Source organism: Eriocheir sinensis, chromosome 35 (genome assembly GCF_024679095.1).
Source record: "Eriocheir sinensis breed Jianghai 21 chromosome 35, ASM2467909v1, whole genome shotgun sequence".
Taxonomy (NCBI): domain Eukaryota; kingdom Metazoa; phylum Arthropoda; class Malacostraca; order Decapoda; family Varunidae; genus Eriocheir; species Eriocheir sinensis.
The window spans coordinates 16,409,339-16,421,474 of NC_066543.1; the positions used below are offsets into that span (position 1 = coordinate 16,409,339).

General features: G+C 39.9%; 1 protein-coding gene across 8 annotated transcripts in view; it reads left to right on the forward strand.

Annotated features, from left to right (window-relative positions):
* The first annotated feature begins 390 nt into the window (after positions 1-390).
* The window catches only part of LOC127007509 (uncharacterized), a 116,058-nt gene continuing 104,312 nt past the window's right edge, over positions 391-12,136 (forward strand). For 6 of the 8 annotated variants that reach the window (XR_007760274.1, XR_007760277.1, XR_007760275.1 and 3 more), the window contains exons 1-4: positions 391-749; positions 4,848-7,399; positions 8,834-8,997; positions 9,262-9,409. Coding sequence is in view for 3 of the 8 variants with exons in the window: in XM_050878620.1 (XP_050734577.1) it covers positions 4,881-7,399; positions 8,834-8,997; positions 9,262-9,409 (2,831 nt within the window). In the remaining 5 variants the exon portion in view is untranslated. Of the gene's footprint in view, positions 750-775; positions 1,234-4,847; positions 7,400-8,833; positions 8,998-9,261; positions 9,410-12,136 lie in introns of those variants that run through there. The other 2 variants (XM_050878621.1, XR_007760278.1) reach the window with 2 other exon arrangements.

Consider the following 12,136-nt stretch of genomic DNA (forward strand, 5'->3'; position numbering starts at 1 on the left):
GAGAGAGAGAGAAGGAGTTGCAAGGAAGATAAGTACTCCAGAAGGCTTTATGACCCGTACAAGGAGTACTGTGAGACACATAAGTTGGAAAGACATGCCCAGGTGAGATAAAATCTACAATCCAGGTAGCACCTTGTCGAGCCGCGTTTTGAGAGAGAGAGAGATTGATTCCCATACATTTCGTGTTATTCTCTCTGATGGAAAAATATATAAGAAAATGGAGAGAGAGATTCTCTCTCTCTGATGAAAATATATAAAAATGGAGAGAGAGAGAGAGAGGAAGGGGGAGGCGAGCAGACAGCATAATAGGCGCGCGGGATATCTGAACACCAGTCCTGATGACGTCACGAGGGATGTGTGGGGCCTGGAGTCTCGGTGGTCTCGTCTGGGTACAACTCTGTGGATACTGTCACGGGGCCACCGCGTCTCGGCTTGAATAAACGGAAAAGAGTTGAAAAGGCTCAAGCAACAGAGGCTGAAAAATTATAGTGCATTAAAGGGAGAAGAATTAAATAACAACTACGAAGCGATACAAAGCGATACAGGTCAAAAGAAGAAGAAGGCGGCGGCCTCGGGCTGTCAGTCTGTTACTCGGAGTCAGCTCGGAGGCTGTCAGCGACTCGGCGCCCACACTCCAAGACAGCACTCCAGCAGAGTGTTTGCGGCCACCGTCAGCCCTTCTGCCATGGTCTGGGGCTGTCCACGCCACTGGCACTGTCACAGGCACTGAGGAGCCTTGCGGCACTGAGGTGAGGTCCTTTTAATGCTCATTCTTTGTTCTGTCGCCCGGAACAATGGTGTACAAAACTGCTTATATCAAGGACGGGACTTTTGGGTCATTACTAGGCTCTGGCAGCAGGTGTCACTTGTCGGGGGGCGGGACGGAAATGTATCTTCTTTAGAGTTTAAATTTGAGGGGCTCGTGTAACTTATCTACTGCGCCTGCTCCGAGTCGTGGCACGCAACTCAAACTGTAGGGCGAGGACTCCTGCTGCAGGATGGCCCCAAGCAGAGGCCTTGGTGGGGTGCCTCCTTGCTCGGTGATTAGGACAGATGCGTGCACCTGAGGCAGTGCACCCAGGGACATACCATACCAGTGGCCTCCCTTGCTCTAGTTATATGCAGTGGTAGTGTCTCACGAGCTTTGATGGACAGTATCTAATGACCTGTGCCTCTGGGCTCTGAGGCTGTAGTTCCATGGCCTGCCTAGCCTCCTGAAACACTGAAGAAGGGGTAAGGTTAGGATACGTAACTGTTAAGTTGGATAGATTAATTTTATGAATTTTGTGCCTATTTTTTTTAATATTACCACCCAAGGCTTCCTAGCAGCTTCCCTGAGTATGGTGCACACCACAAAGACAAGGAAAGAATAATGGACACTATTCATATAAACATTTCGAGAATGAAGTTATTAGGAGTTCAAAGTTAGTTCTTCAGTGTTCATCTACTAGATCATCTTTTACACTCTGGTGTTAGACTCAATTCTAATGGTAAATATTTATATAACATTACTCATCTTACAATGGTGTACAAAACTGCATATATCTGGTAAGTTTTCATGCTTTCAACTAATCTGCTACCTTCCCAGCAAATTTACCTCCCTCCCTTTCCTTAAACATACTGATTTACTGATTTCTGCAAAAAATAAAAGACCTATTGCAAACACATCAAAATGCAGTAATTAAAGTTGGGGGCATATGCTTAGCTGTTCATCTTTGATCCTATAGTAAGACTCACCTTAAAGTGTGGCTGTGTCGGTGCCCTATGAGGAATAAGTGAGAGTACAGCGTTGCCACGTTTTTAACCCCACGTTGATTGCCTCTCTCCTTCTCTCTCGTGGCGTTACCGCCACAAGGATTTGAATGTATTTCCTTTTTGCTTATGTCAGCTTATTTTAACGTACATTCCTTCACTATATAATCTAAATATAATTGTGAAACTACTTACACATCCCAAAACGAAATGGAAACTCAATAATAAGTATAGCATTTTTATTAGCAACTGTAAAATATGTATGCCACATTTCTTTATATGCTTATAAATATCTTATCCATAATAAGTTATCTGTTCTTTCATATGTTTTAATACTCAGATTAAATGTGTGTGCATATTTGCTGATCATATTTGCCATGGTTTTACTTATATTAGAACATTTCTACATCACAGGCTAGGAGACATGCAGCAGAGCTGTACAAGGGGATACCCCTACACTGAACCCCCCCAACCACACGTTTAGCCGAGTCTGACTGTAGAATCTAGAGTCCAGGTTGATAGGTGGTCTTCTGAACAGCATGTGGGTAGACGTAGGCTACTCAGCAGTGACTAAAAAATTCTGGCTTGTTGCACCAGGCAAGGCGCAAACCCGCGTCATCCTGGACACGACGCAACCACTGCCTCCCCAGTTACAGTTGATTTGATTTTTATTGAAAATTACTCAGTTGTGAAATTTGAGCAGATAATTAAGCAGCAATAGGTTACAATTTGAGTGGTGATAGGGTACTACTCTAGTGGCAAATAACTTTCATCTTTAGCATTATTAGATTACTATCTCTTTGGCTTAGGTGGTGTTCTTTTAGTTTAAGAAAACTCTTGAGTGGCATCAAATGGATTTAGTGGTGGCAAGGCAATGGCATCTTGAATTAGGTGTTCTTAATTACTCATGCTTTACCCTACTTACTTATGAACCTGGTTGACTATGTACTTTCATTTTTTGTTATTTGGATGATCATGCTTTGGGGCAGGATGGCAAGACCTGGTTGGGATCAGGCAGCAATAAGTGCTGCTGCTATACATCCACATCAGCTTCTCCAATACTTGGAGGGCAATGTAGCTGTTGATACATTTGCTGATACTGATAAGTGTGGAATATGCAATATACTGAATGGAAGTGATGCTTTGGTTTGAGACTATCCCCCCTCCCCTCTTTGGGTGGGTGTAATGACATAGTCACAGGGTGGATCAGGCCACCAGGCATACTGTCTTTTCTCTTAAAACTAACAGAACCCCATTTTATCTAATCATTCCTTGCAAAAGCCCTTAATAATAAGATGTGGAATTGTGCCGTATGTTGCCAATCATGATAGAGACAAAAGTGGTCATAGCACTGACCCCTGAGGGACTCCACTTTTTATCTTGCAAAAGTTTAAGAGATGTCCTTGAACAGCTACCTATGGTAACCATCCCGTTAGATGCTTCTTAATGGCAGTGGTCTACAACTTTCCCTAACACCCAGTCCAAGTGTTAAAAAGTGATGGGGCAATAATGCAGCCCTGTCTCACCCATGTTCACAGGCTATGCCCCTCCCATACATCACAGCACTCTCAGACCCAGAGTATAAGCCAGTCAATAGATCCCTGCAAGAATCCCACACAGTCATCGAAGATCCCATAGTGTCTTGTGATGCACTGAATCAAAGACCTTCTTAAGACTGACTTAGGCTGCAAGCATCCCCCATCAAAACTAATGTTGGCACTCCCTCAGTATGTAAAGTATATACTTGGTTATGGTCAGTTGTTGACTATCAACATGCACCCTGGTTGCTCATGTCTGTGCAACTATGGGAAAAATGGGTTTGTTATTCAACAGATTTGCTATTCAACCACTTTGCAGTGAAACCCTGTCAAATAGCTGGGGTTTCCTGCAGTTTTTTTTAAGATGAACTTTATATAACACTTCATATCACATAAACCACTTCAGATATGCTAAAAATTTAGATACTCATTACAGTTCTAATAATTTGGTAGTATATCAACAGAGCTTCAAGTACTAATAAGGTACTAGTATCACACACTTATTCTTTCTATAAGTTTCATATAGTTCATGTCTGCATTGGTCTATATATTCTACCTATCCTCAGCTTACTGAGCTCATTCAATAAGTGTCCGAGGGGCTCAAGAAGTTCTAGGTACCCACAAGCAGAATCTTCCAAAGATTTACCCAAGCCTGGTTCCAGGGGTGGGTGCAGCACCCTGGCAGCCCCAAAATTAAAGAGAGAGGCTAAGGGATCTTCCTCCCTTTGGGATGTATGAGTTCTAATGCGAATTGATCTAGCGAACCCCCCTTGTGGTTGGGCCCCTCAGTAAACTTCAGTTGGGGTTGGGACCAGAGCCTCGACCCAGACTCTAGTCTTTATTTTGTATCAGACAGGATTGTGGTTTTACAGGGAAGGGGTGCAGGTCCTACCTCAACCAATCCAGATCAGAAATTGGGCTGCTGCTAGTTATGGGTAGGGACACAGAACCCCTAAGAGAAAAAAATCCTCTGGCCATTGTATATTGAAATCTTATAATTAACAACCTAAGATGTTTTGAAATAGTTGTATGCTCTTCATTATCAATCCTTTTTCTCATGTTCATAAGTTGCATTATACACCTCTGTGGTGGATTGTTTTGCATGCTTAGCTATGAATCCACAGGCCCATGTTGAAATATTGGCCTGGGCAGTCATCTTGCAGCTCATACAACTGGTCATCATCCCTTTCAATAAATGGGTACCTGGGGAGACCTATGGAAGATAAACTGTGGTAACCCAGATGTCAGATTGTTCCAGTGTCCTGGTGTAATGGATTCTTCCCACCACAAGCTCAAGGGCCAGTGCATCATGGCCACATGCAGCTATAGCATATGTCCCCAACTTTATAAGTTGCATAATTACTAAATAAACGTCTTTATGTATTCTATTTCAGTAATCATTTTTGTGTGTATAATGTGATATGTACACTACTATGAATGTTGAAACAAGTTTGGTTCTGAATTTTGTATAGAAATGTGTTTGATTACTTCAGTGAGTTGTTTAATTCTTTAACTTTTTAACTATGAATTTATATATTTGAAATTATTCTTTGACAGTTACCAGTACTGCTTCAGGCACCAAGGAGCACCATGGCCTCTCAGCAGATCCCCAGAGCTCCTGATGCTATCAGTGATGATGAAATGAACATTCTTAAGTTGATGAAGATGGCATACCATACAGCATGCTCTGTTCTTTATCGAGTCTTCATTTGGGGAACACAACAGGAGCCAGGTCAGACAGTAGAGGACTACTTGCTGAAGACCAAGGGGTACTCTAGAAAAGATTACAAAAAATTCTTTGACAGATACCAAATAGATTTAATGTCGGACAAGTCTTTAGAACCAAACTTTGATATTTCCACCTTAAGTAAGATCATCAGGCATACCTGTGGTAGGCTGGACTCATCTTCACAGGTTTGGAATACAAAGGATGACAACAGAATTGAATGGCTTGTGACAGAAATCAAAGACTTCCGTAATGACCTCAGCCATAATTTTAAGGGAATATCAGCAGGTGATTTGTTCTCAAAAGCCACAGAGCTGATGAATCTGCTTAAGAAAACATTAGATGTGGCTGGAGCCCTTTATGAGAAGTCTCCAGAGGAAATTTGTGAAGAGAAAGAGAGAATAGCAAAAAATATTGAAACTGTTATGTATCAGAACTTAGCAGTCTCAGACATCAGTGAATATGAAGTTATCAAGTTTAATGAAAAACAAAAAAATTTGCTAAAAGAAGAAGGTAGAAAAGAGTTAGAAAAACGATACGAACGTTTGTGTCAGCTCAACCCAGTTGACTTCTTGGAGAATAATGGATTACTACTTGATGTCAACATGATCTTTACTCAAATTGAGGTTGAGAATGCTGGTCGTAAGAAAAGAGGCCTCCGTGTTCCATGTCAGGAACTGATTACATTTTGCAGGAGTTATTCTGCACCAAAAAGGGATACCAAAGCCCCAAGTCCTGAAGCATATCTTCTTGAGGGCCCAGCAGGAGCTGGCAAGACAACTCTTATCAAGTATATTAAGGGTGGATGGTCAAAGAGGTCAAATAATGAGGAATGTATGCTAGGCCTTGATGAGTTTGACCTAATCTTGTTTATGGAATGCAGGAACACCTGTATATCATCTTTTTCCCAGCTTCTCAGTCACTTGATGCCAGAAACCAGTTCAAAATATTTCAGAAAGGATGATCTTTTAAGATTTACCCTTGTCCTAAAGACACTCATTTTAGTAGATGGGCTTGATGAACTGAATTCCTCCTCAGAAAAGCTCTTTTTGGATATAATAAATCAAGACAATAGTAACTTTGTAATATTTTGCACATCGCGCCCAGAAAAAATCCAATACTTCACAAGGCATGTTCCTCCTACATTTCATACAGCTCATCTGAAGATAATTGGCATTGCTGATAACAGAAAGGAGGACTTTATAAGGAAATATCATGGAGAGATGCAGAGGCAGGGCATGAGCAAACAAGATACAGAGAGTCTTATCAATTACATCAAGAAATCTGAATCTCACCTGCAGTATCATTATCGTCTACCCTTAAACTTGGTGTTGCTCACCTGGCTCTGGGCTGATGACCCTGACTCAGTGTCTCCCATGACAACCTCCAGTGAGCTGTACATCAAGACGCACGACCTCATGAAGAAAAAGCTGGTAGATAGATTAGCCCATCGTGAAGACACACATGCTGATGACGTTGAATTGGAGGAAAGAATTAAGCAAGTTTTGTACAGTATTTATGAACAAGCTCTTTATTCCCTGAGTATGGATACAATTGAGAGTTTATTACCACAGTCAGTGAAACAAATGAAGGCTACTTGTGAAGCTAATAAGTTACCTTACAGGGAAACTCTATCTGCATTTTTTGTGATCAGAATTGTGGAAGGAGAGGAAAAGATGAGTGTACCACACAAAATGCTGTGTGATTTTTATGCAGCACAGTGTATAGTGCAGAATTTATTCAATAAAGAACAAGAAAGCAAGGAACATGAAAAACAAAAGATTACTGAACTCCTGTGTCAGAGCAACATAGATCCTGTGATCAGACAGATGCTCCTCAGTGCTTTGGCAAAAATGGAGTTAACCAGCTCAGCTCCTAAACCAGGATCCTTGAAGGCACTGGTTACTGAGAAGTGCTTAAAAGAGTCCACAGAGATTAACAAGTTCCAGACCATGCTGCTTCAGGTGGCTGGGATCATTTATGCTTTGCATGGACATGAGGTTAAGGAGTGGATTGCCAAGGAAATTGTTGATCTGTTGAAAGATTCAGAACTTGGTGTAAAAGATGACAATCAGTGGTTTGACCTGATTGATCTAGCAAAGAATAATCATGATGTCATCACTTTTGCTTCCAATCACATAACTAAAGCTATAACCATCACTGAACAGCGTGTAGCAACGGCTCTTCACTTGTTACTCACAGCTAGACCAAAGAAAATCACACTTGATATTATCAGTAAAGCAACAACTCTCCCAAGCTTAGAAGCTTTGATGAACAGAATTGCAGACTGTGAATGTGACTTAGATTTGGCTTTCTGGCAAGACTTCAGTTATCCCGCCTCATCTCCAAGCAATGATCAAGAACTAAGGATTATCTCAAAGAGGTACTGTGCTATTTTGCATGACCACATTCTCCATTTTTATGTGTAATTTCTGTGATAACAATTACAATAGGTCCTTGACAGTCATTGCTTTATGGTTTGTTATCCTTGACAATTTCTGAGATGTCTGAAAAGTATGGGCGAGAAAAGATTTGATGAATGTCCCAAAAAGGAAATGAAAACTTAGTTTTGGTCTTCAGTTCAGGCCACCTAAACTTTGTAGACAGGACACTAATTCATTACTGCAGGAAACTAGTAGGATGAGCAGAGATGAAAATGTCTGCAAAATTGGAGACTTCAATATCAGCCTACATGACACTAATTCCTTACTGTAGAAGACTATAGTTCATTTACTTAAGCTGGATTTCTAGCTCCTAGCTGAGTAAGTCAGGATGCTGTTGGTTGGCTGTTGGTAGGCAAGGCATCTGACATCTCCATTGCCCAACACACTAGCCTAGGATCAGAAAATATTTATATAACTTTATTTATCTCATCTGTTACACAAGATAGATACCTTTTGTTGAAATCTCTAGAATAAGCAGTGATTGTACAATTATAGCACAGTTTCCTAATTTACCCACCATGTGTAACAAATGTGCTAAGTAATATAAATATTTTCTGAACCTAGGCTAGCTAGTGTGTTGAGCAGTGGAGACTTGCTTTAAGGCTGTTAGACATGGACACTATATAGTGACTTGAAGAGGCTAATTGATACCTTTGCTAATAAGTATCTTAACAGAATCATGGGGTATTCTTGGAATATGTTCATGCCAGATTGGCAATTAGTATGTGAGACTGAATTGGGCCCTATTTTTTATTTATTTATTTTTTATTTTTTATTTCAATGTTTCAGCCTATTGTTTCGGTAGGTTATCATGGTGGGGTCTTATGCTTGGCCCCAGCCTGTTGTGGGGCAGGCAAGTGTTTATAGTGGCGCCATCTTGCTTTGCTCACGCTGCCCCCCGGAGCTCATCTATGATCCCCTCTTTTAGAGGGAGATAATCTAGAGTTCAGGTTGATAGGTGGTCTTCAGGACAGCATGTGGGTAGTCTAAGGCCACTCTGCGGTGACTGAAAAATCTCAACCTGTTGTGGCAGGCGGGATGTGAACCTGTGTCCTCCTGGACATGGCGCTGGCAAGCTAACCACTCGGTTAATGCCAACTTCGGCTGTATTTGCATATAGCATACTACTGTGAAGTTTACCTTGCTCACCTGGTTGCTAATGCAATAGACAATCCATATTGGAGGAGGCCAATGAGATGCCCACAAAGCTTTGGCTAGAGTGAGGGTTTGGATCCTGCAGTGGGGTACTTAGGAATAGAATGGAGACTTTTTTGGGGGGTGAAACAATACACCCATCAGTTCCCCATTTTTTGCTTCATTATAGATGACTATCACATAATCTCACAACTACTGCTCTTCATTCCTTTGAACAGATGTAACCTTGGGCAGGTAGTGTTCCATGTTAGTGGTGGTGTTCTTGCTGAAATAAGAGGGACCTGCACCTATCTGAGCCTGGCAGTGACCAGTAACCAAGCAGCACAGGAGGTCTTGCAAAGTCTCAGGAAACAACCCAGTGACTTAGTTGTTGTTGGACTGTGTTAGTATATATCTATTGCAATGCCATGTTACTTGAAATTACCTAGTTTGAAAGGTTAATTTGTTTAGCATCAGATTTTGTAGTCACCAGCTGACTTTTCCAACAATGTAGTTAGATATGATAACATAAATCTTTGTGAAATATTTTTCCATGTAAAAAAATAATTTGACTGTTTTCCTTACTGAGTACAACTTATATATTACATAGTTGCTTATGATACTAAGTTGAAAAATTTTCTAATAATTCATCCTTCATATTCTTCAGGTCTGCATCTAACTACAAATGTGTCCCCAGAAGTCTTGAGCCAGGTTCATGGGATAATTATGCTGTCTCTGGTGATAAGTGGAGTGCATGATGACAACATCAACATTGTGTGTGACATGGCTAAGGCACTCCAGCCTCAAAACTCTATGTGAGTTTATCCACACAGTCAGTATCACTTGTACAGAGTATACTTGAGGGAAAGTTATGAGAGGAGTAAGGTGAAAAGTATACTGAGAAATATGAATACTGAAGAGGAGGAAAAGATTGAGGAAGAATTAGATGAAATAACAATATTGAGAAAGTATGAGGAAGGAAAGAACAGGCCATTAAAGATTAAGTTAAGATCCCAAATGACAACAGAAACCATCCTAAATAAGTCATGGAGATTGAACAATTCTGATTTCTGAAAAATACAAACAAATATATGTGAGGAGAAATATGACAGAGGATGAAAGAATGAAGGTAAAAGAAATGATAAATGAAGCAAAAAAAAGGAATGAGGAAAGATCAGAGGAAGATAAGAAGAATTTTTTTTGGAGAATGAAGAATGAAAAATCGATGAAGTGGTGGATAAGAGACGAAGGGAGGGAGTAACAGTGTTGATAGAAGGAGGGGAAAGAAAGTGAGAAAGGAGAAAAGGCTTAAAGATTGCGTACACTAACATAGATGGTCTTGTATCAAAGAAAATTGAACTAATTGATTATTTAAGGGAAAGTGATCCAGATATTATGTGTATAGTTGAAACAAAACTTGTGAAGGAATTGGAGCTCGTGCTGGACGGAAAGAGCAAATACAACATATGGAGAAAAGATAGGAAAGAAGGAAAGGGAGGAGGAGTAATGATAATGACAAAACAAAATTTGAAAGTGACTCAAGTGAGATATGGAAAGGACAGTGCGGAGGTGATGGCTGTGCAGATACTGGTAAACGGTGGAGAGAAGACTAACATAATAACAGCCTATGTCCCTCCTAAAATCAAATGTTGGAATGAAGTAAGATACAACGCTATGCTGGAAGAAACAGTACAGGCACTGACAGACGAAATAAAAAATAATAGAATGGTATTATTAACAGGAGATTTCAACTGCAAAGAGGTGAAATGGGAAGACTGTGCAACGGAGGGTGGAGAAAATACCTGGGGAAGTAAACTATTGAAGCTGGCAACAGATAACCTGTTGACGCAGTGGGTTTAAGGAGAAACAAGGCTGAGAGGGGGTGACCAACCTTCGAGACTAGACCTAATTTTTACAAAAAATGTTGAGCTAGATGAAGGAGTCAGTCACGAGTGCCCCTTGGGAAAGAGCGACCTTGAGCTATTAGAGATGAAAACTAAGGAAGGATATGAATATCGAGATGAGGCATATAAGGAAAAAAGGAAAAACTACACAAAGGGAGTTCTACGTTCTACTCGAGACTTTCTTCGCTGGGGTAGACTGGAGTGATATGAAGAAGAGTACTAACATTCAAAAGAAATATGACTTTTTTATGAATATTTACAACAGAGGAATAGAGATATATGTTTCATACTATACAGTCAAAACTAAAGGAGAGAAAACATGGTTTGGATGGAGGTGTGAAACAGCAAAATGAAACCAGAATAAGGCATGGAGAAATTTAAAGAAAAGACCAAATAAGAATAACAGAGACAAATATAAAAAAGAAAGAAATGAATATGTGAAAATAAGGAGAGAAGAGGAAGCTAAACTTGAAAAAAGAATAGTTTTTAGTTGTAAGGAAAAAACAGAAATGTTTTACAAATTCATAAATGGGAAGTTAAAAAGAAATGAGGGAGTGGAAAGGCTAAAAGTAAAAATATTTTACGAAAAGGACGAAGACATTGCAGAAATATTAAATAAAATTTTTCATAAAGTATTTATGAAAGAGACCGACTTTGACAGGGGGCTCGAAAATTGTAATGAAGAGAAGCTAAATTATGTAAAGGACGAGAAAGGGGAACTGTTGCAGCTGATGGAAACTTTAGATGGAAGGAAAGCTATGGGACCGGATGAAATCTCCGGTCAAGTGCTAAAAGATTGTAAAAATGAATGATTGGAACCACTTTATAACATAAGAACATGCTTTATAAATACAGGAAAAGTGCCCTTAGAGTGGAAGAGAGCAAACATTGTACCAATTTATAAAAGTGGAGATAAAACAAACATTTAAATAATAGGCCAGTCTCTTTAACAAGTGTAATGTGCAAGATCTGTGAAAGTATAATAAAAAAACCAGTGGGTTGAACATTTAGAAAAGGAAAACATGATAAATGAAGGACAGTTTGGATTTAGAAAACAGAAATCGTGTGTCACCAACTTACTATGTTTCTACTCAAGAGCAATAGACGTGGTGCAAGAGAGAGAAGAATGGGCTGATTGTGTATATCTTGATCTGAAAAAAGCTTTTGACAAGGTTCAGCACAAAAGGTTAATCTGGAAACTACAGAAATGGGGAGGAATGGGTGGAAAGGTCATTGAGTAGATAAAGGATTACTGAACAGGAAGAGAAAAGAAAACGGTGATTAGGGAAGAGAAATCAAATTGGAGGAGAGTAGAGAGTGAAGTTCCTCAAGGCTCGGTTCTGGCACCAATAATGTATATATATATAAATGATATGCCGATGGGTATAAAAAGTTATATGAGCCTTTTTACAGATGATGCAAAGTTAATAAGAAAAGTGAAGACGGAGGAGGACTGTGAAGAATTGCAAAAAGACCTGGACTGAGTGTATAGATGGAGCCCGTTATGGGAGATGGAATTTAATACAAACAAATGCCGTGTTATGGAAATGGGGAAAAGTAAAAAAAGACCAAGGAAAACATACAGGATGGGAGAAGAAAACTTAAAGGTGATACATGAAGAAAAAGATTTGAGAGTAA